This window comes from Penicillium waksmanii (assembly GCF_028829765.1).
Source record: "Penicillium waksmanii strain IBT 27052 chromosome Unknown utg000008l:1.0-5622682.0:1.0-5626561.0, whole genome shotgun sequence".
Lineage (NCBI taxonomy): Eukaryota > Fungi > Ascomycota > Eurotiomycetes > Eurotiales > Aspergillaceae > Penicillium > Penicillium waksmanii.
Genome location: NW_026643254.1, coordinates 2,561,959 through 2,589,855, shown reverse-complemented (window position 1 = coordinate 2,589,855; position 27,897 = coordinate 2,561,959). Strand labels below are relative to the sequence as shown.

Here is a 27,897-nt window from a genome sequence, read left to right as displayed (position 1 = left end):
TTTAGATAAAAGTCCCCGCTGCCCGGAAATTGGTTCCTGGGCGAAACAATGTGAACTGTCAATGTAGCGCTAGTACTATGTTTACCCAGTCTCCAGTCTGCGGGGTTACTGCCAATCATGTTCTCTTAAAAAAAGGCCGGGAAGACTGACGATGGAGTAATCATCCGATACAGATGCTAGGCCAAATTCCTGATTTATTAACTTGTATCTAGGACGAGTGACTAAACAGAAGATGGTATGAAATACCGCGACTACCCAGATGGTACCATTCCTAAAGTCGAGCGTTGTCTAAATAGACGATATTAGTAGCGGTTGGTGTTCGGGGCTCCTGGGCTTCAGTGCAACTCTTCTGAGGTCAAATTTAATACAATTGAGTCCAAGGAATATTATTACACAAGGGGAGCAGGTATAGTAAATATTGAAATTAGTAGTATCTTATTCAAGTTTCATCAACTTCAAGTTGAACTTCCAAGGTTGGACACTCAAGTTCATGGACATACCGGCCTCCGAGTCTCAAGGCATGTTACCCGATATATACAACTGAGCACGGCATTTCGCCAACTACAATGGCTTAGCAACAACGGGCTCGGCAGTCTGACCCTTCTCATTAGCCACGCGTTCCTGCGATGAACCGAAAGATCCATACTCCTCAGGCATGGCCCTTTCCTCATCTGGCCGCCAGAAATCCTTTTTGCCCCCCCGCGGCACGTTTCACCCACGGCGGCAAGAATCCTCCAGGAACCTTCCAGGACCAAGGATCCGACTCATCCTTATTCGGAGGAACAATGCGACCGCCCGAAGCCTTCTCGATAATCCAGGCTGTGCCATTGAGAATGATATAGCTGAGAATTCCAGCGATGAGACCATATGCAATACTATAGGTGAAGGGCATAATGGCGATAGTAAGGAAGGCCGGGATCGCATCGCCGTAGTAGCGCCAGTTGATGTCGGCGGCTGCTTTGGCCATGAGAGCACCAACAATCACAAGCGTACATCCAGTTGCCCACGGTGGAATGGAGGCGAAAATCGGGGCAAAGAATACAGAGATGAAAAAGGCGATTCCAGTCATGCAGGATGTGAGACCGGTCTTGCCGCCTTCGGAGATTCCAGCACCGGATTCGACGAACGCTGTGACCGGTGGGCTGCCAAAAAGCGAACCAATGGAGATGGAGATGGCGTCGACCATCTAGAAGATATTAGCTTTGTTATGGTTTGGAGTCATGTGGGAGTTTTGCTCACATAGGCTATGGCGCTACCCTCAAAATCCTGGGTCTTCTCATCGATGGTGCCGGCGAATCGAGCCATGGAGTACATTGTACCTGTTGTGTCCAAAATATCGACATACTGGTAAAGGAGTAAGCTGTGTGTTCATTAGGAGAGGTCAGTCAGGCGAACTAACCAGGAATGTGATGAACGCCAAGCCAAATTGGCTACCGTGGCCAGAGATATCCCACTTTTGTGCAAGGAGAGTATGTTTGATCGGATGGAAAGTAACAACCTTCTTGAAGAAGTCAAAGCTGCTGGACCCGAGCTCCGTGTATGGGAAATAGGTGACAGGGGTTGTTCGGGGCCAGGATATAATCGAGACAAGCAGAATGCCTGCGATCACAGCGCCTTTGACGCGGTACATCATCAACATCGCAGTGAAGACACCACCACAGAAAATACCGACCCACATGGTCGGGCTGCGCATTTTCGTACTGCTGAGACAGAGACCAGTTTCCTTATCGAAGTTCTCAGGGCTGTTGTAGCATCCGGCTAGCTCGATGGGAGTATCCTGTGCACCCTGTACCAAGCCGATACCAGCACTGTATGTGAGACCGATTAGAGCGAGGTACAACCCGATTCCAACGCCAGTTGCAAGCTTAATGGAAGATGGCAGTGCCCGTGCAAGCCACTGTCGCATGCCAATCAAGGTCAAGCCGAAGAAGACCCAACCCTCGACGAAAACAGCAGTCAAAGCAACAGAATAAGGAACCAAGCCGCTACCATGATATCCAACGACAGTATAGGCAAAGTATGCATTCAGGCCCATGCCTGGTGCTAGTGCGATTGGCAGGTTGGCGAAAAGCCCCATGCAAAAAGTAGAAAGTGCCGCAATAGCCGCAGTCGCAGTAACAATGTCGCGCTTGATCTCTTGCACGCACAGCAAGTATTCGGAGTTTGTAGCACAGAAGTCGTCCATGCTCTCAGCAGGGCATACGCATGTCCCGCCGGTCTCCGAAGTGATATTGCTGTTGACTGAAATAATGTATGCCATGGCGAAGAAGGTGGCAAGGCCGGCGCGCAACTCGGTGAAAAAGAAACTACCTTTCCGCTCACGCGGCTATAATGATACATTAATTTTCGATTTGTTGACGGTATCCGATCTAACGTCGGGAACTCACATGGCCAGAATTCTCAAGTCGGAACCACCTCCCCACGGGGCTGCGAGCAACCCGCAGGTTGGTAGCGTGGATCCAAGTATTCGCACCCATACTGACAAGCAAGATGATCAAAGCTGCTGCTGCAGGGCGGCGCGGGGTGTGGGGGAACCACTGCAGTCGGTCTGCGACAAGGAGTATTTAAAGGGAGTTTGCAGGAAGCAGAGCAACAGAGCTGCAAAGCCAAAAAATACAATCAAAAAGTGATCCCGGCCCTCCGCCAACCACACTCGCCTGATAAGGTCTGACAGAAAAAAAAATCAAAAAATCCGCCTGCTTGCCATCCTTTCCTGCTATCTCCGCCTCCGACCAGCTTGGCGGCTTGGCGGTTGAACTGACTGGTTTTACCGGCGCGATTGGCCGCCGGACTAGTAGCCGACAGTTGCCCTGGCCATGGGTCCTGGCTCGGCAACCAACTTGAAGGTGGGTCTTGGCGGCAAAAAATTTCTCACACAAGGCGATATATGGTATAGGCTTGGGTACCAATGTTCGGGATTTCTGATGCGTGATGTATCAACCTTCAGTATTGAGATGAAGGTCAAAGATGCTACACATGCGTGAAGCACGCCATGAAACACCGAGGCAGCACGCTAGCGTCTTGGCAGCAGTTGGATTCATTCAGAATTGTCCTCTTATCACGATATACAACTATGATGACAGTTGCCAGTGATAGACAGGGTCCAGTGATAAGGCCGATCGGGGCAAGCCGATCGGGTCAGAAGCTTTAATCAATCCGCATTAGATTGGTGATTATAGCTGACATCGATATATAAAATAAATCTGCTTTAATTCCATTGGTGAACAGGGATTTTCCGTCCACATGATGTCTATCTAGGTCTGATCATGGAGATCTTAGCTCGATCTACATGTTCCGGAGGTACGCGGTCGGCCGGCTAAACAAACCTTTTATTTATCCAATCTATGTGCTATCCAAATCAAAATCAAAATCAAATCAAAATAGAAAATGAACGCATTTTATACGCTTTCAGATTGGAAAATCTGGGCTCAGAGCCCACACCTCGTTCCTACACAGATGCACGAGGTTCTTTTTCGGACGGCGTAGTCCCGACCAGCCCAAAAGCTGGTGCAAATTTGGACTTCTTCCTCAAGGCCGGGCCCCACTTGATGAAGACGAGTGGAATGGGTACCATTATAAGAGCCAAACAACCGAGCAGTGTACCAGCCCATTGCACTCCAAGATTTTGGAACATCTGTTTGGAGAACAGAGGGAACGCAGCACCTACAGCAGACCGCATGATTGTATTTGCGGCGAACACGGAAGCGGCACTATAGACGATCAGCTTTCGAACCATCTCACGAAGAAAGAGAACGACTCACAAAATCAGGTACGAGTCGATCAAGTAGTTGAAACATTGCAAAAAGATCACGTAAATTCCAAACCCAGTGATGACGCCACTAGCAGTTGGTGCCATCCAGTGAATAGCCTTCGTCCAGCCAGTCCAGCCGAACCAAAAGAGCCCGATCGTAAAGCAGATGCCTCCGAGAATCGATGGTGGGAGTCGCCATTCGGGAATCGGTATATTGTTGTTATCGGCAAGCTTTTTCGCATATGATTTTTGATCATACAGAATATAAGCACCAGCCAATACCTCACCGATGATGAGGCCGATGAATGGAAGACTTCCAACTCCCAGATTCATCCCGTGGATTCCTTGAAAGACCACTGGGTATGCACTGAGAAGAGCGTAAATCAAGCCATAGACAAAGCTCATCCATAGAGAGATCTTGACAAGGGTTAGCAATTTCATACGGTTGTGAGAAAGGAAAATCATACTAGAAATACAATTGGCTCCGTGAAGAGCATTCGAAACGGGCGGCTGAAGTTGTTACTGATGATCTCTCCCCAGTCGAGCTCAACTTCTTCTTGTCTAGCTCGGATTCCCCAATTATGTGTCTGGCGACGGAGGGTCTTTGCTTTCTCAACTAAGATGGCCGGTGCATATGTTTCTTTCAAAAAGACAAGACAAAGTCCCACTGCCAGGAAGCCCATAATACAAGCAATGTACATTGTCCATCTCCAGCCCAAGTAGGACATCGTTATGAAACCTCCAGTGAAAGGGGATGCAAATGGGCCGACGAAAACAGCCATTGCAAACATAGCGATAGCCACACCGCGGGTCTGGTTATTCCAGATATCTGCAAAAACCGCCGGAACAATTGCGATTGGGCTGGCTGAGCAGAAACCAGCGAAGAATCGAGTCAACATAAGAGTTTGTACGTCCTTAGCGGTAGCAGCCGCGACCGTAAATAGAGAGTATCCGAACATTCCCACGATGAGAGGCATTTTCCTCCCAATCAGTTCACTCATGGGCGCCCATAGCGTCGGACCGGAGGCAAAGCCGAGGACGTACAATGTTATACCGAGGATAGCGACTTCAGTACTGATGTGGAAGTTCATTGCAATTGCGAGTGCCGCAGATGAGTATATGGCACTCGCGAAAGAAGATACGAATGTCGTATAGGCCAAGGTAGCGGAGATTATGATTCGTTTGTTCAGCGGCCAGTTTTGGGGATGCATGGGATCATCTGAACCTGTAAACTCAACCACGAACTGCTCCGGGTCTGGCAAATCGGGCGGGTAGGGCTTCTCTGCGCCCATAGGTAGCCATTTATCTCGTGGAGCAACTGGGTGCCCAGATCCTACTGTTGTCCGATGCTGGAGTCGATATGTCTCAATGCGCTCGAGCTCAACATTGTTGAGATTTGTCTGCCGGCGACAGAGGGCACCCGATCGTGTATCTGCAAATTGGGAGGGACGACGGTCGCGGGCTGTGGGGACTTCTGTCAGGTTGTCGCTAACGCTGGAGACGGATGCGTTTGGGGACGAGGATGATGGAGGTGGTGAGCCGGCACGCTCCATGGCCGGAGGGCAGATGGTGCGATATTAAATTAAGAATATATGCGTTGGTTGGAGAATAATTACAAGGTGGGGGGGGAGTATTTCTCTTCAAGTTCCAATTGATGGATTTCTGTTCGTTGGTTCCTGGCTAGACTTTATACTAGAAGCTTGTCAGCGTCATCGAGTGATGTCTGCGCCGGTCGATCCGATCGACGCCGTCCGAGCTGGCAACTCTGATTAAATATGCATTACATACCAATCTTACTTTAGAAACTATAGAGTCCTCTCGAATTTATCAAATATGGGGCGCTACTAGTTATAATCGCACGATTATTTCAGTATATGGAACCTTTCTAGAAGATCGCACGAACTAGTTGCGACAAAATCACCGATCGCCGTCAGCCGGATGACTTGCCGCAGAATGACATCGGCCCGCGGGTCGGTAGATGGCATTAATCCAGGCCCAAAATGATATTGTCTTAATATAGTCTGGAAGTTGGGAAGATATACTTCATGGACTCTGGGAGATGTAGCCTTACTATAGTTATTACAAGCTAAGTTAATGTAATTCCAAAGCGAGCTGGCCACCCACCCGAGCTGGACACCCCAAAACACATAGTAAATGCGATAAATTACAACTTCATATCTTAACAACCACGTGTAACTTAAGTCGGGAATTAAACTTATTAAGTCTGAATAGTAGTTAAAAATCCTTGTTAGAGTATGAAAGTACTAGGACAATTAAAGGACAAGATATGTATATTTTTAGCTTAAATGTCTAACTTACATAGTATTTTATGGTAATGTAATAAATTATTAAACTGAGTAGCTCAATACCTAGACATATTATATCTGATGTAGAGAAAAGCCTGTATCCTAAAAACTAGACAAAATTTAAAATTGGTGGCTGAAATATAGAGGGACAGAGAATGGCATTTACTATGTGTTTTGGGGTGTCCAGCTCGGGTGGGTGGCCAGCTCGCTTTGGAATTACGTTACCCTCAAGTGGCCAATAGCCATGCCTCAGGCACTCCTAGATATCTAGGCATTCGCACATCATCACCCATTTCATAGTTCTGAACTTCTATCAACTGTCCATATTAGCTCGCTGTGTGGTTGGTTGAATCGTCTATTTTTTGTGTCCGAATTAAATCTCGCACCAATGACTTTCTTACTGCATATGGTAGAAGTCGTGAGACTAGCGGCCCCCAATTTCTCCAGGCCAAAATAAGGCAAGTGTGAATTTCCAGACTGCTTATGGCTAATACGCGGGGGCAAGATCGTCAGCACTAAGGCATCAGGCTTCCTATAAATTCGCTGCCATAGTCGAAACAACTAGAGGATATCTGAGCGTCTAATTCTCTTTCTTCCACAATTCTTGACGCTACTTTATTTCCGTGCTTCATCTTTCGTCTTTCCTGAGCGCCATGGCTGACACGCACGGCCCGTGTGACCCCGCATTCAATTCGGTACGCGAGCTTTTTCAAAAGAAAATCGCGAGTGGCGAAGAGGTGGGTGCATCACTGTGTATCAACATCGACGGCAAGAACGTCGTCGATATTTGGGGAGGTCATACAGATGAATCCAAGACTCGGCCTTGGAATGAGGATACCATAACACCGGTATGGTCTTGCTCTAAAGTTGTCACCAATCTGGCTGCGCTCATCTTGGTCGATCGTGGCTTGTTGGATGTGAACGAGAATGTCGCCAAATACTGGCCGGAATTCGGCGCAAATGGGAAAGAAAATGTGAAGGTGGCCCATATCCTAAGTCATTCCTCTGGTGTCTCCGGCTGGGAACCGTCGCTTAAGATGACCTGGGAGGATATCTACGATGTCAAGTCAGCGAACGAAAAGCTTGCTGCACAAGCGCCCTGGCACGCTCCTGGTGAACTCAATGCTTACCATCTAGTGAATCAAGGCCATCTAGTTGGTGAGATTGTTCAGCGCGTGAGCGGCAAGTCACTACGACAATTTATTGCGGATGAGATTGCGAAACCTTTGGATGCAGACTTCGATCTCGGAAGACCGGAAAAGGACTGGCCACGTATTGCTCCTGTTCTCCCTCCCCCTGATGTTGATCCTGCTGCCTTTGCCAGTCTCGACCCCAATGGTGTCACAGCAAAGACCTATATGGGATCTCCTTTGATAGGTTCTGGCGAGAAATGCAACACACACGGATTCTGGAAATCAGAGATGGGTGGTGTGGGTGGCATTTCCAATGCACGGGCTCTGGCTCAAATTGGCTCTATCATGTCTCTCAACGGCACGGTCGGTGGAAGGCAGTATCTGTCGCCAGAAACTATCGATAAGGCAGTTCAGGAACAGATCGCCGGACCGGATGCAGTTCTTTTTTTTCTATCTGCGTCTGGGACTTGGCTTCGGTCTGCCATCTCCACAGTCTCTGCCTTGGATTCCAGATGGCCGTCTCTGTTTCTGGGGCGGATGGGGTGGCTCGGTTATTATCATGGATCTAGAGCGCCGAGTAACCATTGCCTATGCTATGAACAAGATGCAGCAAGTCGCATTAGGGAACGATTGTTCCAAGGCGTATGTTGAGGAGATCTACAAAGTCCTCAAGGTCTTTTAGATTGGGACAGACAGATAGCTAGACTACAATACAGGCTACCTTGACAACATTGAAAGATAATTGAGTAGATTTCGGGCGTTTTTTGGCGCGGGTTCACGCGAATGCCCTTTTACTCTAGGAGAACCCCATACACTAGGTCATCTGTGCAGTTATCGAAGATCCACGACCACACATTGGAAATATTCGAAAAATCAAGAAGACTTTTTCGCCTTGGTGACCTGTCGAGAACCCCCAGTTTCGCTGAATACGAGCTCATCACGCTCCCACATTAATTCGACAGCAGCACCGGTTGGACCGGTCAGAGCAGTCAAAACACCAACCTTGACCAGAAGACTAGGCCAGGATACGGTACTCAGAATCTGTCTGTGGGCAACCACATACAGGGACAGAGCCCAAACCAGGACACCGGCAGATCCAATCAGATAATCCCAGCGAAGGAAAGCGTGAACACCCTGAGCCACCGTGTCAACCTTCAAGCCAGACCAGGGAAGTGGAATCTCAAAGACCTTCGCCGGATGCAGGGATTCGACGAATTGAGCCTGGAACAGGCCTGGAACCACAACGGTGGCCAGGGACAAAACCCAAGAAACCAGATGGGAAACACTTGCATTTAGGAATGCGAACGCGTAAACCCAGCGCAGGCCAGACATGGAAGCTCGGTGGTTGTTCGAGAAGAAAGGTGACAAGACATAGTAAGCAACGGTGCTCAGGATTGAGACGTAAGCAGGCCACGGCTGCCAGATAGCAATTGCGATTTGCTTCCAGTCGACAGAAATGACTTCTGGAGCGGGAAGAATCATGGCATGGCTCGGCACCATGAATCCGACCACGAAAATCAGCGGCAGCGTGGCGAGGACGGCCCGAGGAATGCGAATATTATCCGCATGAGGGCGACGTGCTGTGATGGAGGAGCCAAGCTGGAGACCCAGGAAGAGAGGGGCCGCGAATGCAAAGGTAAGCACTTGAGCTGCAAGGCCGAAAAGCATGGGGCTATTGAGCTGTGTCAGTTATCTTGAATGCAGGACGCAATTTCTGATTTGCAGAAGGACCACCTACTAAGCAGCCACGGTGCCTGCATTGCCCTTGCGCCAAGATTCCAGGACCACCAGAGTCCAAGCCGCGCCAAAGGTACCGGAAAACCCGATGCTGTGGAGGAGCAGTCCGGGGCTTTGGCCATCCAGTGTCGGGTAGAAGAATACCGTCAGGAGAGTCAAGATACGATCAATGGGCTCGACACCCGTATAGAAGTTGCGCAAGGGCTCATTGAGACCAGGGAGTTGGCCAGACTCAACGATCTTATGGCCGAGAGCATCGAGGCCATTGACCTTGGCGAAATAGAAGATGGCGTAGAAGACAAACGCGCTCAGCGAAAAAAGGACGTACTTCATGGTGACGACGGTGCACTGCGACGCGGTAGACGTGGAGAGACGAGCTAGCGATCGAAGCCCGGGGTGGTCTGGGGTTGTTTATAGCCTGAAAGTCTGATCCGATCTCATTGTCACACAGGGATCATATGGTGGATCATGGGCGCAGGCCGAGGCTGGCAGCCTCGCAGCGGAGCGAGTTGAACTTCTCCAGACTTTCGAGCGGGACCAATCGCAACCGACCGATGATCCTTAACTTTTTCACATGAGCACTGGCTTCTCCGGGCCGTCCTGCATACCTAGACGGGCTAGATGCCTCCACTTCCGCGAAAGGCCCACGGTGCGCACTTTACTCCTAGTTGTGCAATCATCACCCTGTGATATTTGCAGGCTTGGAAAAGACCCGCGGCGTTGACGGTGATACGGGGCTATCGGAGCTCAATACCCCATCGTGTTCATCGTGGAGAATGCAACAAGCTATTGATTATTTTCCTTCCCAAAGAGAGAACTTAAGTTGAACAAAATAAAATTGACTATTACTGGTCGAATTCTCTACCTGTATACATAGATACGTATGCCGCATAGCATATTCGACCAGAATTAACCTTGCAACGAGCCGATCATTTCTTCCATGATATTTCAAGCATTCTCAACAATTAAGGGGAGCCATCCGCTATCATATCTCTTGAGTCCACTATTTAAGCCGATTGTAGATGAGAGTAAACAGGTGAATTCAAATTGCTTCTCTTCTCAAAACATAAACCCGTTTACATTAGATCAAAATATAGGAAAATGGCATCCACGAGCCCCAGCTTGTTGCCATTGGTGACGTCGTCGGGTCGCCGAGATCCTTCAACTTGACGGCGCTCGTAAATGAGCTTCCAATGTTGGAAAAGGCCAGGTTAAGAAATTTGAAATACTCTAGAGCTCAGAGGGTATGTCTTCTCCAGCTGGTGAGAAACCGCGTTTCTTGAGTAAACTTAGAACCGAGTCGGACTCGTCAAGTCTCCAGATAACTCCATGCTGGCAACCACACGAAAAAGAACAAAAATATCTGACAGATGGCGTTGGATAATCTAACAAAGGTCCATCTGGCCTCGGGTACAAGGGCGCACAATGTCTTTCACTTCTTACGCCACAATAGGTCTTTGCTCGCCTCAGACAGAGAAAGCTGTCTATGTTAACCATTTTTCGCAGCAACGGGGAGATAAATAATCCCCCCCGTCTCATCTTTCAACCTTAAACCCTCCGGCCATCGACTCTTCGTTCCAAACCGAGATTCACCCGACCAAGGAGCCATTTCCGAAATGTGACCGGAAGGGTATTCTTGTCTGCCGATTAGGGTGACTGTATTAGAGATATACTAGTGAACATTCTACTACTAGGTACTTGGTATCCTGCTCAGTAATACTATAAGTAGTGCCCTGAACTGTCGAGGTGTTCCAGGGTTAGGTCCAAGTCATTTTTGTAGGTAGAATAGCTTCACTAAGGGGGTCGTATACTAGGAAACACTTGTAATTTTGGTACACTGCTGCCCTAGCAGAAACACTAGGTCGATTGTGACTGTGGAGCGCCGTAGACTATAGTAGATAGCAAACATGGGGATAAATCTAAGCAGTTAAATTTCAAGCGCAACGACCTACCTGCAAGGCCTACCTTTGAACGGGTGGGTACATCCCCAATTGTATCTTGCAATAGCTGTAAGCCAGATTTTACAGATTGCATTTACGACCGGTTCCCGCAGACATATTCGCGGGTGTCGACTGGGGCCAATCTATACGATAACTCAGAAAGACTGGTTGAGCGAATTTGCGCAGAGACATGGGGAGTTGCGGAACGGCATTCACCCCTACACATCCTGGGTGCTGTTCCTGACGAAGCCAAGATCCTGTGTTACCCCATTGGAAAACCATGCGATCGTGCAGAAGCGACCGGATGAGCTGTTAGGGTTCCCCGCGTTTGTAGCCGCATGGAAGGATCTTGTGTCACTATGTGACGCTCAGGCCAACGCATATCTTTGGGAATCTATTTCCCTGGTGGGTCATGATAGGGCAGCGAGCCTCAAACGCTGCCGAAGACCGTTCGTTCATATAGAGCAAGCCTTGGTCCAAGCGTGCAGGATAATCGCAGATTGTCTCGGAATACTCATAGTCCAGACATCAGTTTGGGGATCAAACATGTAAATGGTCACTGGGCATCATCAACCACGTCGTGGGTGCTGGGCCTTGGTGATGACGTATCCACTTCAACTCATGTAAGACCGGCGAGGCCCTAGGGAATTGAGGAAGTGAGAAAGAGGGTCAAAACGGCTGACACAAAGTTAAACCTTTAGGGCCAAGTCTTCAAGTGATCTGGTGGACTAAATTGCAGATACTATTGCAGATCTGTTGATGGGGTGGTGCCACCTCCGCTTGAAAGGGGTGGCTGCGTCACGAGTGTTTCAGCGGAGCCTGAAGAATACCAAGTTGGGCTCACAATAAATGTCAGCCATAGGGTGTTAATCAGTGAATCAATGAATTATTGAATGCCCAACTAGATGAATGAGTGAGTTGCAAACGCACAAAGTCACGGCGCAAGGGGGGGGACGTGGGCGGTGAAACCCCCATCGAAATTCTGCAAATCATTTGTTTTCCCCCACCCTTCACTCGTGTCATCTTGACTTTTTCACTCATATCTGCATTCCCTTTTCTGCTTTCTATTTGCCTTTGCTCTCCTCGATCCTACCATATCCATCATTTACAGCCATCGTATGAGAGATATCTTCATTGTTCTTCATTCCTTGGGGGCATATGCCTTCCCACCATCTTCGCCATGCTGCTAAGGGATTCTGATATAGATTCCCTAAACAACCAGCTTGCAGCCCTCTCTGGTGAGAACCAGTCTCACCATGAAAAGTTGCAAGTCGTCTTGAATCAATTCCGCAACGTCCTCGAAGACTACAGCGCTCTGAAAAGTGACTACGAAGAGGTCAAGGAAGGTCGCGAAAAGTACAAAAAGCAGGCCCGCGGTCAGGTATGATACTAATGTTCCTGGACACCTGACAAGGCCGAGTCTTGAATTCGGGAGCTAATGAATTTCCAGGAGCGCAATCCTTTCGTTTTGGTTCTCGTGGACGGTGATGGCTACCTGGTAAGTAACCATGTCACTATTTGCACTCCTCCCTCCCTTGTCATTCTTCTTTTTTTTTGTGTGGGAGGTTTGTTTTTGTCTTACCCGGCTCATTCTTCTAACAATTCACAGTTCAAGGAACGTTTTATTAAGGCTGGTAGCGATGGCGGCATCAACGCCGCTCAGGAATTGAGCGATTCCGTGAAAGAGTTGATGCACTCCACTATGGGTGCTGAGGCCGACCGGTGCCGTATTATGGTCCGTGTCTACGCCAACATCCTAGGCCTGTCCAAAGTCTTGGCACGAAATGGCATGGTTGGACACGAAGCTCGCTCTCTGTCGCCATTTTCGTCTGCCTTTAACCGTTCCCAGGACCTGTTCGACTTTGTTGATGCCGCAGAGAAGAAGGAAGGAAGCGATTTTAAAATCAGAGGTACCGTGGATTGACAAAAGTAACCCTTCCATCCATTGAGCTATTGATATTAACTTTATCCCGTCCAGAGATGTTCCGATTGTATGCCGATATGAACCAATGCCGACATATCTATTTTGCAGGTTGCCATGACACTGGCTATGGCTCTCTTCTGACCCCGTACAAGGGCAAAAGTGACCGTATCACCCTCATCAAGGCAGCTGGATTCCACCGGGAATTCGAAGAATTAGGTCTTCCCATTAAGGAAATGCCCTCCGTTTTCATGTCTACTTCTCTTACTACTAACGGAAAACCGGTGCCTGCGGTCAATACCAAGCTGGCCCATTCCCCTACAAATGGTACCAGCGGTTCCAACGGATTTAATGGCACTCATGGTACGAATGGGGCGGGGCCCACGAAGCCACTTTGCAAACACTTCCAAAAGGTACCATTCCCCGCTGTTGCTGCTGGATATTGATCTAGTGCCAACTCAGAACTGACACGTCAACAGGGAATCTGCAAGTTTGGAAGTGGCTGCATCAAGCAACACGTCATGCCCAATCAGAATCTGTCTCGGCCCGGAGACGAATCACCCAAGCAACTTTGGTCAACACCACATATCGTGGGACGATCCCAAGAGTTTCTGTCTACCCACTTACCGCCTCAGAATCTCAAATCTACGGAATACATCCCCGTCAATAAAGACGGCGACCGTCTAGATACCTACTGCCCTCAGCCTACCTCGGAAGCTCACGATCAATATCACCGCCGGGCGAAGATCGCCAAGGTTTGCAATAGCTATCATTTGTCAGGTGAATGTGGGGATATGAACTGTCAATATGACCACACCGATGTCTCCGAGACTGTTCTTGACGTCCTCCGCTACGTCGTCCAGCAACACCCCTGCACCAAGGGGGGGCGCCTGCCGTTCAATCAAGTGCTTCTTGGGGCACCTATGCCAGAAGCCTAATTGCAAGGCCGTGAAGAGTTGGCAGTGTCGCTTTAACCACAAAGGACATACCTTGGATCTTGAAGTCGCCCGCTGGGTTGATCCCATCGAAACCATAGATGGAGACCGTTACTCATCCAGTAGCGAATCTATCACAAGTCAAACTTCCCCAAGCACAGTCTATTTCGGCTAGTGTGCTCGGGTATAACCCAACATCATGCGATTGATTAATGTCAAACTATGCATGCAACGTCGACTAAAGGTCAATCCTACTTGTGAGGTGAGACCGACAGGAAAAAACAAGATTTACAGAGTCGGATTTCAGTGATCGTCAGAAAGTATGCTCTTGCTCAATATCCTGATCAGGATAGAAAAAAGAAAAAGGGTTGGGTTTCCTGCGGATATTCTCGTGCAGGAACAGCCGATAGAATCAACGAAGGTTGGTATGACCACATGGGATTCGGGTAACCAGATATCTAATCCGCTTAATGCCCAAAACATTTTACCTGCACTGTCTTCCCTGAGCAGTGCCACGGGTAATACCTTTAACCTCGGGATAATTGACAAGATATTAATGAGTTGGAGCCCAGTACATGCGACATTTTTCCCGGTTGGCAATTCTTTCCGTCTGTTCTTGGCTGCTGTGACAGCCCACACTCCTTTTTGTCTAGAGCTGCACCAATATGATAACTTACTTGTCTTCAACCACTGGACTCGTATTGTTCTTGGCGATTGTAATTACTAGATCCGCCTGTCCGAAATGCCGTGCTTTCGCTCATCATGGGTATGTCGGTCGCCATATTAGGGACCACACGAGAGGACGGATTCCCGGGACTGCATGGCCTCAGGGAATTAATACAACTTTGATCGCTTGAAGTTTAATCATATGCAGTAAGCTAAACAAAGAATATCGATTTAACTTCAAGTTTTTACTTGCGAGTATGCTTTGACATGTCCCTCGAATAGCAATACTAGTTTCCATGTATCGCTAACCATAGGTAAATGAATACCTACTTGCTTGACACCGTCAAGAAATAATTTTTCAATCAAGTCTAGGCTTTCTAGGTGGAGGATCTCTCAAGAGACGTCCAGACCTGATCTCACGCTCAATGGCGCAGGTCCTGAGATGTGACGACGGGTTCCAGCGTGCATGAGGCACGAGGACGGCCCATCAGAACTTAGCTAGTAGCCATTGTGCATTTAGTCTCAGTCATTCTTCCGCGGAGGAATGAGTTTCCTCTTGTTCTTTAATCCATTCCTTCGCATGGACGGACGCAATCGCCTGCAAGTGACAAGTATGACTTATAAATACCTAATACTGGCCACAACACATTCGATTCATTCGAGCACGTGAATTTGAGCCTGTGCCATCTTCCAATTTGACAGAATTTTGCCAGTGCATTGAAGTCAGAATCCGACATGGAGCCAGTAATCCACACTTTATTTGAGCCTAAAACAAGCACCTGGCAGTACATCGTGGCCTGCCCAACGACGAGAGAAGCAGCCATCAATGACCCCGGCCTTGACTACGAACCGACCGTCTTTACAATAACCAGTCGCTCGGCCGACGCCCTACTTTGTATAATCCGCGAAAACGAATACACTGTTACCTGGATCTTGGAAACACACGTGCACGGCGACCACCTTACCGCCGCTTATGACATACAACATGCACTCTGGAAAAATGGCCACCTCTATGTCCCAATTGCAATTGGTGAAAACGTTACTTATACCCAGAAGGTTTTCTCAAGTCGGTATGATGTTCCAGAGGAAGAACTACAGTATGCTTTTGGGCATCTATTCGGTTCGGATGAGGAATTCCAGATCGGCAATCTGACAGCGACCGCACTACATCTGCCCGGACATACGCCCGATCAGATGGGCTATCTCATCGGGGAGAGTATATTTACTGAGGGTAGTATTTTGAATCCGGATGTTGGTAGTGCGCGCTGCGATTACCCTGGTGGGGATGCTAGAGTCCTTTTCGCATCGATCAAACGCCTGCTCTCCTTTCCTCCCAATACGCGACTGTATACTGGACATGACTACCCGCCGGCAAACGAAGCTGCGGCTCGAGATCCTATACCATATGTGACGGTCGGCGAGCAGAAAGAAATGAACAAACACATCAAAAATAGTGCTGAGGCAGATTATTTCGTTCGCAGGAGGACCGAGCGTGATAATGTCCTCACCGCGAATCGTACATCAAGCGATGCAGGTTAATGTGCGCGGCGGTAAGATGTCTGGGAGATCGCATGACGGGAAAGCCTTGCTTTTGTATCCTGTCATTGTGCCCCAGGGAATATTAACCGGGGTGGTACACCGCTCTTTTGTGAGATAGTGAAAACTTGAAGGTTCAATGTTTATTAATTTGTACAACTATATCAATCGCAATGAATGAATGTGTTAAATCTCAGGCGGATCTGGCAAGAAAAATGCTTTAACTACCATTTGATCATTTTTTTGCATCGTGTTGGATTTTGCAATACGCCTCCTGGACCTCCTCTCGGCAGCCCATGAGTCCAAGCCACTTGGTGATCAAGGGATATTTATCCAAAGAGAGGCCAGCGAACTTGTGCTGTCTGACCCACGGCTCGAAATGATAGTCGACTGCTGTCACTCTGCTTGGTAGGATGCTTGTTCCGCTTGACTTTTTCAATTGTTCCTCCACAACATCATAGCATCGGTATGTTTGAGCAACGTATCTCTGGAGCGCATCGTCATTTTTCTGCGAGTGATAGTGTCTTCAAAGATTAATTAGTGATTGCCTGGATACCAAGAATGCGTTAGGTGCAGGGCGTACCTGAACCAATTCACCTGTCCAGTCATCGGACCAAGAGACGACAGTAGAAAATATTCCCATTTCTCAAAATCGACAAGGTCTTGCGCCGTTCCTCCGGATGGTCCAATCTGATTTCCCAGGTCGTATACTCGCCGGATATAATTCATGCATGCCCCAGATTCCCACGCCACAACTCCTGTATTCGGATCCTCAAGGGCAGGAACACGTCCGTTTTCATTGATCTTGAGAAAAGTCGTACCCTTCACACCTTTGTCCGGCTCGTCGCTCATATCCCAGAGTTTCACAGTGAATGGCACATGAAGGGCTTCCAAGGCGATCGCAATCTTGATCGGATTGGGACCCGTAGCATGCGCATGCAAGAGGAGTGGCTTGATATGAGCTTCCATCCTATAGACACATTTGATAAAAATGATCGAAATTATCAAAGGTTGAAGATGAAGAAAGGCGGGGGATACGATAAATGCGGAGATGATTGAAATATGATGTCATCTAGATGGTTCTCGGGATTCGATTTAAAGTTGCATCCATGAGTTAGCACATTTTGCGAACAGCCCCTACTCCGCGACATCAAATTCTGACCGGAAATTCAATCCGTGGTCGCGCAAGTCTCGAAATTTAACACTTGATCATACCTTTCCTTGTAAATTCATAATTTTTACCATGTAGCGTATAGTAGTGAGTGTGAAGCTCTCAGATCTCTGGAACCTAGAATGGTTCTTACTATGGCTGGCTGGGAAGCCCATTGGCTACTTGGACGGGTACTTTTGTATCCATGGATTTGGCCAAATAAGGGCGATCGTCCTACATTTCCATGGATAAATAGCTGGGCTCATTTAACCGGACCTCTGCCTTGTCAACCACTCTTGCTATTTAAAACAGCGTCGATCTTTAATTATTGCTACTACTAACTACTAACTAGTGGTACAAGCTCGCTACATGGAATGCGGCGAAGTGTTATCTTCCCTCAATCAGATTCACTGGATCGATTCATCTCCTCTTCCAATACCCCGCAGGATAATTCATGGAGATGCGGGGGCTAGAATAGTTTGTGTTTAATAAAACCCCGCTCTCAGTGAACACTGGCGTAACTGGCGATGCAATTTTGAAACGATTCTTGTTGTTTTTTTCGGAAATATGTCTTTTCAATTATCTAGGAGTCGCCATGTGGCTGCTCGGACTGCAAGTCCAAGCAGCCTTACTAGTTAGCTCTGTCGATGCAAAGTTGATTGAAACAGGCAATGACTTGCAAGATTTAGTAAGTAGGTGGAAATTTACACAGATCAGGATGTCTATTATACCGAACTGACCCTGGCAGTTCACTTGGGACAAGCATTCAGTATTTGTTCGAGGCGAGCGAATCATGATTTTCTCGAGTGAATTTCACCCCTTCCGACTTCCAGTTCCAGGTCTGTGGCTCGATGTGTTTCAGAAGATGAAAAGCATGGGCTTCAATGGAGTATCTTTCTACGTCGACTGGAGCCTTGTCGAGGGAAATCCGAGACAGGTTTTCACTGAAGGGATATGGAATCTTGAAAAATTCTTCGATACCGCCATCGAAGCCGGGATATACCTTATCGCTCGCCCTGGGCCGTACATCAATGCAGAGACGACAGCAGGTGGTATTCCGGGTTGGGTTTTGCGTATCAATGCGACCGTCCGCTCCGATGACCCAGAATATCTTAGGACAACGGAAAAATATATGTCAACAATGGGCCGAATTATCGAAAGAGCACAGATCACCCACGGAGGCCCTGTGATCATGGTTCAACCTGAGAATGAGTACGCAACATGGCCCGATGTTTCTGAAGAGGAATGTCCTACCCAAATGAACAAATGAACCGGGAATACATGGAATATGTCGAAAAGCAGCTGCTGGATGCCTGCATAACTGTCCCTCTCATCGTGAATGACAATAAGGCCTTGGGCTATTGGGCCCCAGGGTCAGGCCTTGGAACGACAGATATTTACGGAATTGATTCGTACCCTTTTCGTTACGACTGTGAGTGTGAAGAAATCGATGACCGCGTATATCCTGTTTGCTGACGATAAAGAACAAAAGGCGGTAATCCAACATTCTGGTCTACTTATAGATTCCCTTATGACTGGCAAGTTCTTCATGAAAAGTACAGCCCAAACACGCATTTTTCCATCGTCGAGTTCCAAGGAGGGTCGGGTGGAGGATGGTAAGTCAATCCTATCCCATCTTCGGTTAACGGGCTTATTCAATCTGCGGTAGGGAAGGAGTCATCGAGGATAAATGCGCTGAACTCGTAAACGAAGAGGCTGTCCGAGTGGTTTACAAGAATAATTATGGATTTGGCGTTAATATATTCAATATATACATGGCTCGTTCGTTTTGTTTAGTCGATGTTGAGGTTATGCTAATATATTTGGTAGGCTTTTGGTGGTACAAACTGGGGATGGCTACCAAGGAGGTTATACCTCCTATGATTATGGGGCAGCCATCACCGAAACTAGGGGTATTTCGCGTGAAAAGTACAGCGAGCAGAAATTGGAAGCAAACTTCCTCAAGGTTTCACCGGCATACCTGACGGCAGCGCTGGGATTAGGCATCAATGGTTCCTACGGGGCTCCAGCTTCCATCGCCGTAACCCCACTCTATGGAAACGACACACAAACGAACTTCTACCTAGTGAGGCATGCCAACTTCAGCTCTACTAGCAACACTGAATACACACTGCATCTACCAACACGCATCGAAAACATCAGCATACCACAGCTTGGTGGTCACCTCAGTCTCAACTGGTGAGATTCCAGGTTCCACACTACAGATTATAATCTTGACGGCATTAATTTAATATACTCCACAGCTGAAATATTCACATGGGCACGCGGGGCAGGTTCGGCACGTGTACTGATTCTTTACGGCGGAGCAGGCGAGCTTCATGTGTTTGCTTTGTCTCGTCATCTTGGAAACACGACTGTTGTTGAGGGTTCCGACGTCATCCTCACTCCGAAAGGCCAAGCATGGGTGATACAATGGCAGGTCAAGCGAGAACGCCGCATAGTGCGCGTTTCTGATCTCGAGATATACCTTCTTTGGCGAAACGAGGCTTACGAATATTGGCCATTGGAACTGCCTGCCGAAGAGCCGATCGGCAATTTTTCTTCGCCGTCTAAGGATATGGTCATCTTGAAGGGCGGGCATCTCATTCGCTCTATTTGGCTTGAGGATCAAGTGATTCGAGTCACAGGCGATATCAATGCCACAACAGAGATTGAGGTAATTTCTTCTCCGGTGCGTAACTTGAAAACGATCATTTTCAATGAAAATGAATTGCGGACTTCGCGCACAAAGTCGGGAAAATTGACAGCAACGCTGGAGTACAACCCTCCCAAAATCAAGATACCAAGCCTAGCCAACTTGGACTGGAAGTTCCTTGATTCTTTACCCGAAATCAAACCCGCCTACGACGATTCAAAATGGACTTCCTGTTCGAAGACCACAAACAACCCTAGAGGTATGGACACTCCTACCAATTTGTATTCTATTGATTATGGATTCCACACCGGATCGTTAATATATCGTGGCGATTTTGTTGCAAATAGAATGGAGTCATTAGTTTCGTTAAATGTATCAGGTGGAACTGGCTTCGGACATTCCATCTGGCTGAATGAAACCTTCCTTTGGATCCTAGACGAGGAGTGGCTCAAATACCACCGCGATTCAAAATTTGCAGTTTCCCAATAATTTCTCCGCAGAGTCTTATGTGCTTACCATCTTGATTGACGACATGGGCCAAGACGAGGAGGTCCCTGGTACTGATGCGATCAAGTTTCCGCATGGCATCCTCAACTACCAGCTGCTAAACCATAGCCAAATTGATATTTCGTGGAAAGTGACGGGGAATCTTGGCGGCGAACAGTATCATGATCTCGCCAGAGGACCTCTGAATGAAGTTGCCATGTATGCTGAGAGGCAAGGTTATCATAATCCGAAGCCGCCAGCCTCGAAATGGCCTTCATCTAGCCCAATAAGTGAAGGAATTGCAAGAGCAGGCGTTGGATTTTTCACTACATCCTTCAATCTAGATATCCCCGAAGGATGGGACATCCCTATGAGCTTTGTGTTCAATGGATCTGCAGCGGAATCACCTAACTCGGGCAGTCCTGGATCAGATTACCGATTGCATTAACTCTCTGGGCACAAGACGAGCAAGGTGCTCGGCTCGTAAATCTAGAACAGACCCCCACGGCTGTAACCCGCTCAGGTTACACAAAGCCGGATCCTGCCCCACAGCCTTCTTGGGTGTCGCGCCAGGGGGCATACTAGATGAAAGAGCATTTGTTGGTGATGAGAAACTCGCTTACGGATCATGTCATTCCGAGGACTTCTCATCATTACATGGGACTATAGCTTTGTGCCATAGACAGGCATGAAATCAAGCAACATAGCTTTCGTTTTATTGTCATGGTCATTGGATTGCCGCCGCGGCGACCAGCGTGTCAAAGGCTGAGCTGTGCGTCGAGGCATCTATTTTTCCAGCTGAAGGAGGGCCAGCCCAGTTTACGCCGAATTGGCCCTGTTCGTTTCGATCATTCTCCCAGATGCTGTTCGCCGAATTTTGTATGACCTTTTTGTAGATCTCATTTGGCGATGCTCGATGCAGCATTTGCAGGTTCCGCATGAATATTCCCTTGAACTGGGTTCCATCTGGTTCGCAATCGGTATTCTCACACCAATCGTGAATAACGTAGTTCGAATCAGCGAGCGTATCGATCCCAGCTTTTGCGATTGTATTCGCAGATTGTAAGTAGGTGTCATTGGGGGCCGCTTTGTTCAGCTCGACGAGACCTCCAAGAATAACTCCCTGATTATAGGACCATCTATTTAATCGTTAGAATATATGAGCGAATGATTTCCTGGGGGACTGTGGTGTTGTACACTGTAGCACCGTTGTTTTGACAGTTGTCCAATAATCCGTCGTTGATTGTATTGTTTTCACCGATAAACCCCTGAGCGGTGAACCAGTCCCATTCTTTGATCGCCCAATTCACATAGTCATTTTTCCTTGATGGGACGCGATTGGATAGATGCGCTGCCACAGAGAGAAATAATTCATTCGTAATCGCATTGATGTAGCCGTCCGTAGGGTTCCATGGTATACCGCCCCCACCGCACCGAGTTCCCCAAGCCTTGGTCTATGTGTTCATTAGCGCGAGGATGCTGTGTATAGGAATAAAATAGAATACAAACCAAAGCAGCAAAGATACCTTCGGCCAGCGATAGGTAGGTATTATCCTCCGTGACATCGTATGCAGCAATCCATGCGAGGGCCCACCACGCGTCATCATCATAAGCCGAGTCGAGCCACTGTGATGCGTTCGCTGAGCCACCAGCTCGGGAATATAATGACCGTTTAGAGGTCGTCTTCATTTCGGGACCGGGATTTGGGTTGGAGGGTGGTGCCTTATTCAGAGTGTTGTTGAAGACGTAGTCGGCAGTCTCCACCACTGATGGATCAACTAAAGCAAGATCTGCAATCGTAGTCATACAATTCGCGCCATTCCACCATCCGATGGTATTCCACAACCCGGTACCATCGTTGTAGTAGTCTTGCAGCGTGCGCAAAGCTTCTTCTGCTCGTTCAAGGGCGTCGTTGGCAAGAGTGCCGCCTGATAGAAGGAAAGGGATGAGTACCGGAGCAAAAAAACCACGAGAGAACAACATTGTTCGAGGATGTGCCGGCACGAAATGACCTACTCAGGGGTAATCTGGAGCGAAGACGTGCTGCTTAAATATGATAGCTTCGGCACGAAATGCAGGTTCTTAGACACATAATTGAATTGGAGAATAAGTATGCATTCTTGTCCGCAGCCGACTTGATTGGCAGAAGAGATCGCTGAAGGTAGGGCGGGCCCACTTGTCTATCCCCCCTGATCTGCAGGATCGACTTCATCACAAGTCATCGAAATCATGCAGGTCTGAGCTGAACAGGCACAGGCTACAGGTCATCGAGAAAGATACGTAGGGCCTCTGTGAAGCGCAGCTGGTTGGACTGCAGTCGACTTCCAAACCGATGTGATCATATCAAGGGATAGCCAGCTGATTGTGTTGTAACCTCCACAATGTTTAGGATCGGAACCCCTTGCCAGACCTTTGCCCCAGGCTTGGCTTCCATGCATTGCTGTTCGGAATTAATGGCATGCGCGGTATGGCCAAGCGCCGCTCGGGCTCTTATTTTGAGACCTGCCCAAGGAAATCTTTGAACCGAGCGCCTCATTCATCCAACGAGCCATCAGTGAATTGGAGCATTGAATTTATTATTGGGTCTCGCAAACCTGATTGGTCAATACGACCCCGGCGTTATAATTAGCCCCCAATGGGCTTAGTTGAGTCGGAAGTTCATTCTGATTGGCCTTCCTTGGTCATGACTCCAACGTGACTATCCTTCCATCTACCGACCTAGGAATGCTAGACACATCTCGGTCGCCATGAGACACGCAGTGTTTCTCATGTTGGCCATGTGTCAATGCGCGTGTCATTTCCTGACGTCAGAGAGAAGCCACCTGCAGAATGCTCCCCATTGGCGCTAATGTCTCACGGCGTGCATCCAGCAGACCCAGCGGCTATTGTCTGCACTGATACCAGCCTACTGAATCTCTCTGTGGATCTAGGCAAATATCCGCTTTTCTCAACCAAGAATGGATGCCCTCTTGCCCAGGTGATCTGTCAGGTAGTATGTAGTACTATGTCCATAGCGTGACTTGGACTCGAACTTAGCTAGTATATTTTTGTGAATAGGCCAGGTGAAACCAGATAGACTCCGGTCGGAAGTTATGAATGGCGAGGTGAGTTGGGACAACCCTGCCCAGGTGGACGATTACATGGATATATAATAACCCTTCCAAGCCCTGGAGGTTAGGACTTCGGGAACAGTCATTTTTTCTCTGTCCACCTGGGCACTGGCAGTGCTAGAATGTCACGTCCGGTGTCTTGAAGCTAGTGACTAACTACTACTAGTAGTACCTACTACTTAATCCTGGATGGAATCGATTTCACTGCCCAGGTGTGCCTTCGAAACCACCATTGATCTCCAGGGCTCAACACATACTATAATATCTTCTAACCAGGTGACTCATGCATATGGAAGACATGAAGAAGAAGAATTTGTATTTTTCTTTATTGAACTCAGTTCATTAACCTTGGATGAATTGATTTCGCTATTAATATCTCATGTTCTAGTAGTATACTACATCACCTGCATTTATATATCCTCCACGACAATGTGGTGATTCTTGAGCCTACCTCGCTGAGGTTACAGCCCATTCATTACTATATCAGAAATATCGGCAGGAGTTTTCTTCAAGCGCGGCACATCCGTCCTGACTCAGAGACAGACCAAGCATCACTACCAACACCCTTGAAGGCATAGAAAAAGGAACTGGGGTCCCATTTCTGCTTCACGGAGAGCAAGGGACGGTAATTGTCACCAAAGAAGGTCTTTTTCCAGTTTGGTTGACGGAAATTGGCCTCGTTCTGGTAGCAGCCACTGTCCGGAGTGAGAGCCTCCAGCTGTGGGACATACTCATTTGTGATCTTGTACTGATCAGCGACCATTTGAGACCAGGGAGCGGTCTCGTTCCACATGGTTCCAATTTGCATAGTTATGGCAGCATTGCGCAGAGCTGGGAAAACGGCGTTGGAGACATTTCCAGGGTTTGAGACATCCATACCAACACCAACCGCAATGACGCCGTTTTGAGTCAGATTGCGCAGTACAGTACCCATGCCGGTGGGATTGTTCTCCAGAACATCACGAGGGATCAGACGACCACCATATTGGTATGCGGCGACAGCCAGATTCCCCCACGGCAAAGGCCCCATGTAATTATTGTAGTGATCGTAGTACGAATCAAACTGGGTGAAGGCAGCCTTATAGTTGATTCCAAGCTTGGTCAGGGTTTGGAGGAAAGGAGCGAGAATGGCCTTTGCCTCGGCCGAAGTTTGATTGTACGCGGTCAGAGGGCTGATGATGAAAACACTGGCAGTCATCTGGTAGATGACGGTAGCACCTTGGTCGATCATCTTCGGGAGCTGGTGATGAAATTCAGACACGGCCTCGTAGAAGGTGTCCGTGGTGATATTGGCTGCGGTGAATTGAACAGCACCGCCGGCGATGGGCGCATCGTTATAAGCTTTGACGGTCATGGATACAACGACACCGTAGTTGCCGCCTCCGCCACCGCTAAGGGCCCAGAACAAATCGGCATTGTGAGACCGAGAAGCGATTACACACTTTCCAGCCGCGGTAACAACCTCAAACTCGAGAGTTTGATCGGCACCGAGACCAAACTCTGTACTCAGAGCACTGTGGCCGCCTCCTTGGGTGTAACCACCGGCCAGTCCAACAGTTGGGCATTCACCAGTGACAATAACATGGCCCTTGGACTTGGCAACCTCAAGAATTTGGTAGCCCATAACACCGGCACCGACCTTGAATGCAGCACCCTGGTAGGCAGAGTCGGACCACTGCTTGTATTCGATACCATTCAGGTAATGGGTCCACACGGAGAGAGCACCTGCACCAGTCGAACGGCCAAGGTAGCTAAGTATGGTTAGCAATTATCCAGTGGCATTAACCCAAAAACAAGAACAAAAAAGGAAAAGAAAACTCACTCATGGCCAGTATTTTTGATGGCAAAACGGATATTATTCTCCCGGGCAAAGTTCACAGCCGCAACGACGTCTTTGCTAGAGGAAACATTGACGGCATAGCTAACGAAATTGCCCAGCAGGCATGGACGATTCTTTGCGGTAAAGGGATCGCAGCTTTGGTTGGCGAAATAAGTCTGCATCACAGAAGAGGATGATTCAAGACTAAATCCCAAGATTAGTATACCACACGGCTCCTTGGAGTGCACTCTGTAGAGGAAGTGCATCACTTACTGAGGCAACGGCTCATTCCAGTTGGATCTCAGCGCCGCACAGGCGGCGGCATCATAGGTGGGTGCGTGGCAAGGGGTGCCAATGGGTACGGTCGCAACCAGACGACCCCCGACGGTGTGGTTCAATGAAGACCATTCCGATGTGGCGGGCCAGCAGCTATCTCCAGGCAAGCAGTGACATTGGGATTCAGCAAGTGCCGTTGAGGCAAGAGCCGCAACTGTTGCTAGCCAAATCTTCATGGTGGGGATGAGGAAAAGAACGGAAGTGTGGTTAAGTTTGCCGATCGGCAGGTCGATTGCTATTATATGGGGGATGCAGACATTCCTCGGTCTGAAAATGGCAAACCCCCCTAAGAATTGATTGTCCACAAGCCTGTCGGAGATGTTCCCCAGAGCGTCTAAGTCGGCACACTACTGAATAACAGAACCGGTGGATATATGCATCGGATTGACCGGGAATGAACCGAGCGGTGGACTAGTTACTCCGTACTTCCACATGGTTTGGCGATCGTGTCCCTCCGTAGGCATTTAGTTTCGGTACTTGAGTCGTACATTAACCGATCAACCTGGTGGCAAACGTTTTCTATCTCGAGCAGCCAATATGATATCGACGGAATTGGCAACCTTCCAGAATGCTTCAGCTGCAATGCTTGGGTGATGCTTGGTTGGTTTAGCAAAAACATTTTAGCCGGAAAGCCACGGAGACCGTACTGCTACCTTGTTACGCAATTTAAGGCACACCCGAATATGGGCGATCTATTTGTCTCAGATCGGCTAGCCCTAGCCCTATCAGGTCGATCCCGGTGGGGAAATCAATCGATCAGAGTTTACACGGGCCAGGGAACTTGATTGTTCGGACAGCCACACAATTTAAGAGGTCCGGAATTTTATGAACGACGTTGCTGATAATTGGTCTTTTCGGAGATTGTTTAGCCTTCAACCAGGGGCAACCGGAGGTCGTTCAGCACTTACCTGGTCATGTTTGATTGCGGGTGAACCAGACTCGTTGCCCTCCACCTGCCGAATTTTGTCCCTCGAAGGCCAATTTTCAGCCACCAGACTCAAAAGTTATTACAAAGTATAATCCCAAGCACAAGGATATTGTCATGCTTTCTTTTTAAGGGCACATATCCACGCTGTTTCAGCAATGCACACCTAGGCATCATCACCACGCCAATCCCGCACCGGAATCGTTATGACAGAGGCCACACCAAACCACGGCCCGGCTCTCGAACGAGGGATCTGGGTCGCGGTGATCATCGCGGTCTTGGTTGTAATCCTTAGGGTCTTTGCTAAGATTAAGATCAACCGCTTTCACTTTGACGATGTACTGATGATCATCGCATCGGTATGGACTTGACTACTCTAATCTATAGTCCTGCGCACAATTTCCTAACATCTTTGGCTTTAGATTTCGGCAATTGTCTCGACCGTTTTTCTCACACTTTCCGTCGATCACGGCTTTGGCAAGCCCCTGGGTGACCCCTTTACCCACGACACTTCCCTGGTCTTGAAATACATCGCCATACAAATCCCCATCGTTACCCTTAGTACCACCTTCGCTCGAACCTCTTTTATCATATATCTTGTCGCGGTTCTTGGGACAAAGAAAGCATATAAGATCGCACTATGGGTTATCCTCGCCATCCAGCTTGCTGGGAATATTGCATCGGCAGTTTTGCCACTGAGCATTTGCAAGAACGTGAACATCCTCTGGGATCCACTCGTCAAAACTACTTGTGGGGATATAGACGCAGTCATCAAGTTCGCGTACTTCTCTAACAGTGAGTCTATCTATACCAATCCACCTCAAACATCTCTAACATTATCCACCATAGCTTTCAACTCGGCTGCCGATCTATTTCTGGCTGTATTTCCAACCGTTGTTTTCTGGAATCTCAATTTGAAGTTGCGTATCAAGATCAGTTTGATTGGTCTTCTCAGCCTGGGCATTGTGTTAGTCTATCTTGCTTCTGTTGTTTCGCATACATACTGACTTTTCAGTGCTATGGTGGCGTCCATAATCAAGACTACCAAGCTCGATACCTTACCCAGCATTACAAATCTTGGCTCTGCCGGTGGAATTGAGTTGATCCGCTGGGGATACGTCGAAAACGCCATAATTATTATCACCTCGTCGATTCCATGCATTCGCCCCTTGATCATTTCTTCTGTACGAAAGCTCTCTAGCGTCACTCGGTCATACGAGCTCAGCGGTCCTTTCAGCAACCGTCGAACAAACCCAAACAATGGCACTCAGACACGCAAGTCGCGTAGCAAGTTCAGCAAACCTCATGACCTAGAGTATGGCAGCATAGATCACATTCTTGACAGAGAAAACAGCGCCGCGACGGGCGGCGACCATGGCTTTCCTCGTGATATGAATCCAGGGATCACGAAGCAGGTTGACATTGAAGTCGTTTCCGACGATAACACATCACGATCAGACTCTACACGACATGCCGGCCACGGTATTTGA

At 48.3% G+C, this 27,897-nt stretch overlaps 11 protein-coding genes across 11 annotated transcripts; 5 read left to right on the top strand and 6 right to left on the bottom strand.

Moving 5' to 3' along the window:
* Nucleotides 1-561: 561 nt before the first annotated feature.
* N7481_009278 (NCS2 family permease) lies at nucleotides 562-2,477 on the bottom strand (the record flags this gene model as incomplete). The annotated part of the gene is made up of 5 exons (XM_057268497.1): nucleotides 562-661; nucleotides 720-1,186; nucleotides 1,240-1,344; nucleotides 1,400-2,326; nucleotides 2,388-2,477. The coding sequence occupies 5 exons, from the start codon at nucleotides 2,475-2,477 to the stop codon at nucleotides 562-564; spliced, it is 1,689 nt and encodes a 562-aa protein (XP_057119174.1).
* A 971-nt stretch (nucleotides 2,478-3,448) lies between these two features.
* N7481_009277 (MFS transporter) lies at nucleotides 3,449-5,304 on the bottom strand (the record flags this gene model as incomplete). The annotated part of the gene is made up of 3 exons (XM_057268496.1): nucleotides 3,449-3,710; nucleotides 3,762-4,168; nucleotides 4,219-5,304. The coding sequence occupies 3 exons, from the start codon at nucleotides 5,302-5,304 to the stop codon at nucleotides 3,449-3,451; spliced, it is 1,755 nt and encodes a 584-aa protein (XP_057119173.1).
* A 1,406-nt stretch (nucleotides 5,305-6,710) lies between these two features.
* Nucleotides 6,711-7,872, top strand: N7481_009276 (serine hydrolase domain-containing protein; the record flags this gene model as incomplete). The annotated part of the gene is made up of 2 exons (XM_057268495.1): nucleotides 6,711-7,628; nucleotides 7,684-7,872. The coding sequence occupies 2 exons, from the start codon at nucleotides 6,711-6,713 to the stop codon at nucleotides 7,870-7,872; spliced, it is 1,107 nt and encodes a 368-aa protein (XP_057119172.1).
* A 191-nt stretch (nucleotides 7,873-8,063) lies between these two features.
* N7481_009275 (uncharacterized protein) lies at nucleotides 8,064-9,260 on the bottom strand (the record flags this gene model as incomplete). Its single annotated transcript, XM_057268494.1, has 2 exons — nucleotides 8,064-8,862; nucleotides 8,929-9,260. The coding sequence occupies 2 exons, from the start codon at nucleotides 9,258-9,260 to the stop codon at nucleotides 8,064-8,066; spliced, it is 1,131 nt and encodes a 376-aa protein (XP_057119171.1).
* Nucleotides 9,261-12,047: 2,787 nt separating this feature from the next.
* Nucleotides 12,048-13,898, top strand: N7481_009274 (Zinc finger CCCH-type; the record flags this gene model as incomplete). Its single annotated transcript, XM_057268493.1, has 6 exons — nucleotides 12,048-12,248; nucleotides 12,318-12,365; nucleotides 12,477-12,777; nucleotides 12,846-13,201; nucleotides 13,268-13,642; nucleotides 13,695-13,898. 6 exons carry the CDS (start codon nucleotides 12,048-12,050, stop codon nucleotides 13,896-13,898), a joined length of 1,485 nt encoding a protein of 494 aa, XP_057119170.1.
* A 1,226-nt stretch (nucleotides 13,899-15,124) lies between these two features.
* N7481_009273 (MBL fold metallo-hydrolase) lies at nucleotides 15,125-15,928 on the top strand (the record flags this gene model as incomplete). The annotated part of the gene is made up of 1 exon (XM_057268492.1): nucleotides 15,125-15,928. One exon carries the CDS (start codon nucleotides 15,125-15,127, stop codon nucleotides 15,926-15,928), a length of 804 nt encoding a protein of 267 aa, XP_057119169.1.
* A 232-nt stretch (nucleotides 15,929-16,160) lies between these two features.
* N7481_009272 (glutathione S-transferase family protein) lies at nucleotides 16,161-16,894 on the bottom strand (the record flags this gene model as incomplete). The annotated part of the gene is made up of 2 exons (XM_057268491.1): nucleotides 16,161-16,449; nucleotides 16,509-16,894. The coding sequence occupies 2 exons, from the start codon at nucleotides 16,892-16,894 to the stop codon at nucleotides 16,161-16,163; spliced, it is 675 nt and encodes a 224-aa protein (XP_057119168.1).
* Nucleotides 16,895-17,670: 776 nt separating this feature from the next.
* On the top strand, nucleotides 17,671-20,665 carry N7481_009271 (glycoside hydrolase family 35 protein; the record flags this gene model as incomplete). The annotated part of the gene is made up of 7 exons (XM_057268490.1): nucleotides 17,671-17,763; nucleotides 17,824-18,287; nucleotides 18,317-18,507; nucleotides 18,568-18,691; nucleotides 18,906-19,255; nucleotides 19,406-20,103; nucleotides 20,168-20,665. 7 exons carry the CDS (start codon nucleotides 17,671-17,673, stop codon nucleotides 20,663-20,665), a joined length of 2,418 nt encoding a protein of 805 aa, XP_057119167.1.
* Nucleotides 20,666-20,944: 279 nt separating this feature from the next.
* On the bottom strand, nucleotides 20,945-22,200 carry N7481_009270 (putative glycosyl hydrolase; the record flags this gene model as incomplete). Its single annotated transcript, XM_057268489.1, has 3 exons — nucleotides 20,945-21,356; nucleotides 21,415-21,671; nucleotides 21,727-22,200. The coding sequence occupies 3 exons, from the start codon at nucleotides 22,198-22,200 to the stop codon at nucleotides 20,945-20,947; spliced, it is 1,143 nt and encodes a 380-aa protein (XP_057119166.1).
* Nucleotides 22,201-23,835: 1,635 nt separating this feature from the next.
* On the bottom strand, nucleotides 23,836-25,658 carry N7481_009269 (putative isoamyl alcohol oxidase; the record flags this gene model as incomplete). Its single annotated transcript, XM_057268488.1, has 3 exons — nucleotides 23,836-25,078; nucleotides 25,150-25,350; nucleotides 25,420-25,658. The coding sequence occupies 3 exons, from the start codon at nucleotides 25,656-25,658 to the stop codon at nucleotides 23,836-23,838; spliced, it is 1,683 nt and encodes a 560-aa protein (XP_057119165.1).
* Nucleotides 25,659-26,613: 955 nt separating this feature from the next.
* N7481_009268 (uncharacterized protein) lies at nucleotides 26,614-27,897 on the top strand (the record flags this gene model as incomplete). The annotated part of the gene is made up of 4 exons (XM_057268487.1): nucleotides 26,614-26,766; nucleotides 26,830-27,202; nucleotides 27,257-27,374; nucleotides 27,423-27,897. 4 exons carry the CDS (start codon nucleotides 26,614-26,616, stop codon nucleotides 27,895-27,897), a joined length of 1,119 nt encoding a protein of 372 aa, XP_057119164.1.